Raw genomic sequence first — 7,341 nt, 5'->3', positions numbered from 1 at the left:
AAACCCCCCAAAAAACTGTCCACCGCAAAGGACATTCCATCAAAATATGAAAAAATGCATCTGAAAAAACTGTTGCATCTTGATGTTTCCAATATCGGCAATTATTAAATTTTAAAAAAGCCCAAACTTGTCCTTTTCTGGGTCTGACGAGCTTAAATATCTTCTGATTAAAACCATGTTTTTAAAACATTCAAAGTGCATTAGAACTTTAGCCTAATTTTGAGTTCAAATCAATCAAATTTTTTATTCATAACTGATGCATGAAAGGGTTAAACTCAGTAACTGAACTGAATCTAGACCCAGAACCATGACTTCAAGTTGAGCTGATCTTTATCATGACACACTTCCTGTCTCTGTGTTTCCACAAGCATCATGAAGCACGATAACAGCATCAGCCAATCAGGTATCTGCAAGTTTACATCTCTGACTGTGGTCACCATAGCAACCAGGAACCACAGGAACCCACTGTGGGATGGGTTCAAGTCTTTGCATCCTGTGATACGGATCAGAGAAGTGATGAGTGTGGGTCCAACAGCACAGCCATCTGGGAGATAAAAAAAAAAATTAAACTTTGACCTATTTTTCCCTAAATGTAATGACATTTATTTTGGGGTCACTGTCAATCATTAAACCCAATTTGGTACAAATTCAACCAATAGTTTTTTTTGGTGTTTTTTTCAACAGACATGTGAAATTTCGCCCAATATAAGTAAATGGGGGGGGGGGATTTAAAAAAATCATTAAAAAAATTAAAACTTTGACTTATTTTTCCCTAAATGTAATGACATTTATTTTGGGTCACTGTCAATTATTAAATCCAGTTTGGTATGAATTCAACCAATAGTTTTGCTGCTAAAGTGTTAACAAACAAAGAAACAAAGAAACCAATTGAGCCAAAACAATACGCCTTGGCTCCCCTTCGGGGGGTGGGGGGGTGAGGTGTGTAATAAATCCAGTGTGCTCAGATCTGGGGCTACTGCCAAACATCCAGGGCTTGAGCCCCGAGTGCCTAGGTCTAAGGACGCCCATGATCTGGGTGATTGTTTAAAGCACCGACGTCAAACATGCGGCCCGGGGGCCAAAACCGGCCCGCTAAAGGGTCCAGTCCGGCTCATGGGATGAATTTGTGAAATACAAAAATTACACTGAAGAAATTAACACTCAAGGATGTTAAATATATTTTAGGTCAATTCAATCTAAAGTGAGTCAGACCAGTAAAATACTATCATAATAACCTATAAATAATGAAAACCATTTTTCCCCCCTTTGTTTTAGTGTAAAAACAGTAAAATTACACAAATATTTCCATTTACAGACTAGCCTTTTATAAAAAAAAAAAAGTGAATAACTTGAACAAAAACGTCTGCAGTATGTGGAATTTTAACAATATTCTGCCCGTTATTAAATGTTTTGTGTCTTTGTAGATCCACTGTGATCTGTAAGTGTTGATGCACATGTATAAATGATAAACTATGGTGTAATATTGTTAAAATATTTGTTCATGTTATGTTCAAGGACAGTTTGTACATGTAGACATTTTCAGTACAGAATTTTGCTTTTTTCACTCAAAAACATAGAGAGAACTTTGGAGTTGACATTATTTATCCATTCTTATCCTGTTATTTATATTATTTTACTGGTCCGGCCCACTTTAGATCAGATTAGGCTGAATGTGGAACTGAACTAACATGAGTTTGACCCCCCTGGTTTAAAGTGCCTGCTCATTGCTCCTTTGGTTTCATTTGTATCCCTGGTGTCATTCACAGACTCCACATTTAGTGGATTAGACTGTGATTGGACAACAGAAGAGTTCAAAGCTGCTGCTGCTGCTGCTGTTGGTGCTTCGTGCTGTTGCTTGATTCCTTTGGAACTAACTTAAGAGTGTCAGTTATTGGTTGTGGTGTTTAAGCTGCGTCACATTCATCAGGACAGTTTTTGGGTTGAACTGTGAACACGTCTGATGTGATGAAATGTTTGAGGTCGACTGTGACACTGAGCAGCGGAAGCATCGATGAGGAGATAAGAACGAAGGATGAGACTGGAGTCCTGATCAAAGACAGAGACAGTGAAGAGGACGACTCCGACAAGAGAAGAGCATCTGACTGGACATGGACCACAGCGTCTACATCCTGGTGTTTGTGTCCTTGAACATTCCAGGTAGGAACAGGATGGATGAGACTGAAGTCTGAGACACAGACAGAGTGTGTGTGTGTGTGTGTGTGTGTGTGTGTGTGTGTGTGTGTGTGTGCGTGTGTGTGTGCTTGGATGAACAATAGGCTTTGAATGCACCACACTGTGGACACATTGATGCATGTTGTGCCCAATTCTGCTCCCTGCTGAAAACTGCATCGTGCAGCAACTGTCACACCTGCAGCCAGACGTTAGTCTGGTTTTGTCTGTCTTTTATGTTTTGTTTGTCACTTCCTGTTTTATTTTGTTAAGTTTTCCCTCATGTGTCTTGTCTGTCGTCTTTACTTCCTGTTCCCTGATCATCCTCACCTCTGACCTGATTACCTGTCTCCACCCTGATTTGCTCCACCTGTGTCTAGTTGTCTTCCCTCCCTTTTGTGTATTTATACCCTGTCTCTTCCCCATGTCAGTCGCTAGTTTGTAACTCTAGTAGTTCAGACCTGCGTTCTTGACCTCGTTTGTTCGTTTGCCTGCCTGTTTTTTGACCTGTTTTTGGATTCCTCGGTTTCTCGTCTTCTGCCTGCTCCCTGTCTGGTTTTGTCTGCCTCGCCTGATTCCTGGTTTTGACCTTCTCGCCCTGACTACCGGTACGTGATAGTGATGGGCAAAACGAAGCCTCATGAAACAACGAAGCACTTGAAACAAATGCTTCGAGGCTCCGAAACACTGTTCGAAACACTTCTCCACAGTGACCTCTGGTGGTGATGTTTTAGTACTTCACAGTGGCTCAACAAAACACGTCCTGATCTGACATGGTTTGTAATAAAGTTTGTGTGTGGGTACATGTGTGTCAAATTCATTTGTGTTACTAAAACACACTCACACAGAACTAGACACAGTAACAATAATAATCTATATCCACCTTTAACCTGCACTTCACATAATCAACTCAACCTGTCATACAGAGGTCTGATGCTCTGGAACAGTTTACCTACATCTTTAACGTCCCTCTCACTCTTTAAAAAGCAGCTCAAAAAAACATCTACTGCACAGCTAGTCACTTCCTGCCCTCTCCACTGCCTTACTACTTTATTTGCTTCTTCTTCATCCATATATCTTGCATATCTTGAATTATGAATTTTGTTTACACTGTATATTACTGTTTAGTAATGCTTTATTTTGTACTTTGTCTCCTGATTTTTCAAAGTTTATTTGTTAGCCTTATTAATCTAAGTTGACTGTAATTTCTGTTAAGGGTGGAACTCCTGTACAAGCCCATTGGGCTTTGTTCCATCCCTGCACCATTGATGTACTGATATGTGCTAAATGAATAAATGAAATTAAATTAAAATAAAATGAACACATGGAAATATGCATTACTTAGATTTCAAGGTTTTTATTTAAGAAGATTATTTTTTCTGCAGTGGAGGGGTGCAACCGATTTCTTTTTTTTGTTATCACCTCTCCAGCTTTGGAAAAAACTCTTTCACATGGTACACTTGTCGCAGGAATGCAAAGGAATTTCTTTGAAAGTTTATGCAGATGTGGAAAGACCACTGCCCTTTCCTTCCAATATGCAAGAGGATCTGCAGATCGGGGAATGAAGGGCTCTTGAAGATATTTTCCAACTTCAATTGTTGCGTCTGCTGTGATGCTGCGTGTGGTGGTTTTGTTCTTCACTTTTTGGTCAAACATGTCCCAAAGACTGTTGTCTACTGTGGAAGATGATGAAGGTGTGATTTGGGGATCTAAAGTAACAATAATAATAATCATTATTATCATTGTTAAATAAAAGTGTTAACAGTGAAAGCTGACAAAATATACAAGATTTTAAAGTCCCACCAGATGTTTCAGCAGGCTGGATCAAAGTGGCACACTCCAGTATCAGCTGCTTTTCTGCTTCCTGTGCTTTTGCTGGGTTGCCAAAACCCAGGTTTTTGAATCGTGGATCCAGTAATGTTGCCAGTGCCAGTGGTCGAACAGTTTCATATTGACCACACCTTGCCTGCGGTCCATCCTTCAAGAATGTGCCTGTTCATATCAATAAACATATTGACATTAAAATAGTCTATTGAGTATCATTACAATTGTTACAATTATTATTAGAGTTTCTTACCCAATTGCTGAGTTGCTGGCTGCTTTGAGTGCCTCAATTTTTCTAACAGGTTGTGCTGCAGCATCCGATATAGAGGAATGACTTTTGATGCTGACACTCTCTTCTCCTCTGACAGCTCTGTTAGAATAAGAAAAGATACATTAGTTTCATCTTAGTAAATACAAATAAATACAATAAACTTGAATTACGTACCAGTTGTTGCTGCTTTAAAAGGCTGCAACAGAAACAGTGCCTCATGAATCACTTCATATTCTGCACAGGACAGAGGAGAGACATCATTCTCTAAGTTGGAGAGAGCCGCCCCCACAGGCTCTCTCTGATCATAGAGTCTTTGAAACATGTCAAAGGTGCTGTTCCATCTTGTGTCCACCTCCTGTATTAATTTAAGGGTTGGTCGGCCCATCTGCTGTTGCATTTCAGAGAGTCTGTCTTTAGCTTTGCAGCTGGACCTAAACAACCCCACCACTTTCCTGCTTTTTTCCCCTTATCTCATTGATGGGGGTGTTTGGTCCAAGGCTTTTTTAACTACAAGATTTAGGGTGTGTGCAAAGCAAGACACATGCTGGAGGTTGAGGAGCTGGACACTCAGCTTCATGTTAGCTGCATTGTCAGTCACCATGCAGTGCACCTTTCCTGTGATCCCCCAATTTGCCATCAGGAGCCTTTGGGCCTCCGCTATGCGTTGAGCTGTATGAGACTGCTCAAAGCCGCTCACTCCCAGTAAAACAGTAGCCAGCTTTGAGTCTGGTGTCACAAAGTGACCCGTCACCCCAAGGTAGCCATCCATGTTAATGGAAGACCACATATCAGTGGTAAGACAAACAGCATCTGCCTTGTTAAGGTCTTCCTTGATTTTCTGCTTGGTCCTGTCATACAGCTCAGCGATCATTGCAGCCACAGCCTTCCTTGTTGGGAGGACATAGTTTGGGTCCAGGTCATGGACAAAGGCCCTGAAGCCTTCATCCTCCACAGCACAAATGGGCAACAAATCCTTCACCACCATCTTCACCGGAGACTCATCCAAACTATTTTGTCTGGCTATAAGAAGCAACAAATTAACCTTTCACCTTTAACCTTTCATATACATACACACACACACACACACACATATGTGTGTGTGTATATATATATATATATATATATATATATATATATATATATATATATATATATAATATGTGTGGCTTCTTAAGGTTTAAAAGGTTTCAAGACATATTGGCTAATACTTGAACTAAACTGAGTTGTGCTTTGGACTAAATGAGGGTGTTCACTTTATAATATTATCATAGTGTGCATTGTGAATTATATACTATACATACCTTGGCCAGATGTGCCAACAGAAGTGGCACCTCCAAAACTGGGGGCATCAGCATTTTCTTCATCCTCCATTTTATGAACTCTAGTCAAATGGCGGATCATAGTGGATGTATTATTGCAATAAGCCAGCTGCTTAGAACAAATCCTACATCTCACTTTGTTAGGGGTTTCCAAATGGAAATGTTCCCAAGCTACAGAACGACGTCTCTTGCTTACTGGAACATCCATCTAGATTCTAAATCCTACAAATCTAATCTAGTCTTACCTAACTTACCTAGCAAATTGCCTATAGTGTGATGCTGTGTGTTTTTTATGGAACTAAGCTTTGCTATGTGTCAGTGTGATTATATAAATCTAAATTGTGATCTCAACTATCTGCACAAACTAACTATCTAACAATTAAATCAAAGTCTCTAAGTCTTTCAAATCTCAATATCTCACTGTCAAAAAACACCTGTCTCTCGCCTCTCACAAACCCACAACTGGCAAACCGCCAGCCTCTCTTTTAAACTTTGTGGAAGTAGGTTGAAACAGCGTTCGACTGTGTGGTTCGTTGAAAACACTGTCAATCAAACTTAGGTTTCGACACGAGAGCCCTCTAGTGAAACGCCTTCGAAACAGCAGTGGTTCATGAACAGTTTGGGTGACATCACGCAGTTCATGAAACACTTGGGTCACGTGACCGGTGTTTTGACTCGCGTTTCGGAGCACAGCTTCGAAGCGCATGCGCTTCGAGACTTCGAACGGGTGTCGCAAGCCCGGTTCAAAACGGCCATCACTAGTACGTGAGTTTTGTCTTGTCCTTATGTCCTGTTGCCCGAGAATTTGCCTGCCTGTGTATGACCTGTTTCCGTCCCTGACCTCCCTTTGCTTTTCCCTAGTCGGGAACAACACCCCAAACACCGTACGGGGAGACGGGCTGTCGCCCCCGATCCGGAGAACGAATCAGAGGAGGATATCACCAACCATTATCCTCAAGATTCTGTCACTGATCATTATCTTTCACCTGTGTGTGATAAATAAACCTTTTGAATTATATTTTTGGCGTTTGAGTTCTGCATTTGGATTCTGTGTTTGTACTCGCACCATTACAGCAGCTGCCGAAAACAGCTCCCCTCTCCTAAGTTAGCCATGAATAGGACAAAGTGCACCGAATTCACCCTGTCACACCAGAATACCTTCATATGTGAGCTGCTAAAGTCATTTCACTCATTTGGATTCGCAGTCTTATTCTGATGCATGATGCAGTTTTCGGCAATATCTGGTGCCGCTTTCTGCTCCGTGCCGAAAACTGCATCCCCAGCCGCAGGTGATGTAGTTTTTGGTTGTATCTGTTTATATTATTACATATTTTGTGTGTTATGCATCTAAGATTGAACTTGAAAAGGTTTTATATACCTTACAGTTTGCACATTCTTTAATATTAAACAGATATAAAACATAACTACAATATCTTACAATATTATTCATTACTTAATTGCTACACAGTTATGACGGTGTTAAGAGGTTGAATAATTCACATTTAATTTCATAGCCTACAGTCAGAAAGGAGAAAAAGTTGTGACAGGATGAATTCAGTACACATTGTCCTCTTCATGGCTGACTTAAGAAGGGGAAGCAGTTTTGGGCAGAGAGTAAAATTCAGCACAATGCATTCCAGCGTCTCCACTGGACACAGTGGGACTGCTGTTGGACACCCAGTCTGTTCCATGGGTTTGTCCCATTAGACCAGGGGTCGGCAACCTGTGGCTCCGGAGCCGCATGCGTCTGTTCATCCT

General features: G+C 40.9%; 1 protein-coding gene across 1 annotated transcript; it reads right to left on the bottom strand.

Moving 5' to 3' along the window:
* Positions 1-293: 293 nt before the first annotated feature.
* On the bottom strand, positions 294-4,719 carry LOC115432668 (zinc finger BED domain-containing protein 4-like). The gene is made up of 4 exons (XM_030153576.1): positions 4,439-4,719; positions 4,247-4,363; positions 3,973-4,161; positions 294-544 (listed from the first exon to the last, which is right to left on the bottom strand). The coding sequence occupies exons 1-4, from the start codon at positions 4,659-4,661 to the stop codon at positions 294-296; spliced, it is 780 nt and encodes a 259-aa protein (XP_030009436.1). The 5' UTR covers positions 4,662-4,719.
* Between the last annotated feature and the right edge of the window lie 2,622 nt (positions 4,720-7,341).

The sequence above is a fragment of the Sphaeramia orbicularis genome, chromosome 14 (genome assembly GCF_902148855.1).
Source record: "Sphaeramia orbicularis chromosome 14, fSphaOr1.1, whole genome shotgun sequence".
Taxonomy (NCBI): domain Eukaryota; kingdom Metazoa; phylum Chordata; class Actinopteri; order Kurtiformes; family Apogonidae; genus Sphaeramia; species Sphaeramia orbicularis.
Note: the sequence above shows the minus strand (reverse complement) of the source record. Positions and strands in the feature narration are given on the sequence as shown.

Excerpts from the sequence above, each read along its gene's own strand:
- LOC115432668 (XM_030153576.1), bottom strand. The coding sequence starts at position 4,661 with ATGCAACAGCAGATGGGCCGACCAACCCTTAAATTAATACAGGAGGTG. Across the intron at positions 4,364-4,438 it reads TTTTAAAGCAGCAACAACTG|AGCTGTCAGAGGAGAAGAGA; the intron begins GTACGTAATTCA and ends TTATTCTAACAG. Across the intron at positions 4,162-4,246 it reads GCCAGCAACTCAGCAATTGG|GCACATTCTTGAAGGATGGA; the intron begins GTAAGAAACTCT and ends TGATATGAACAG.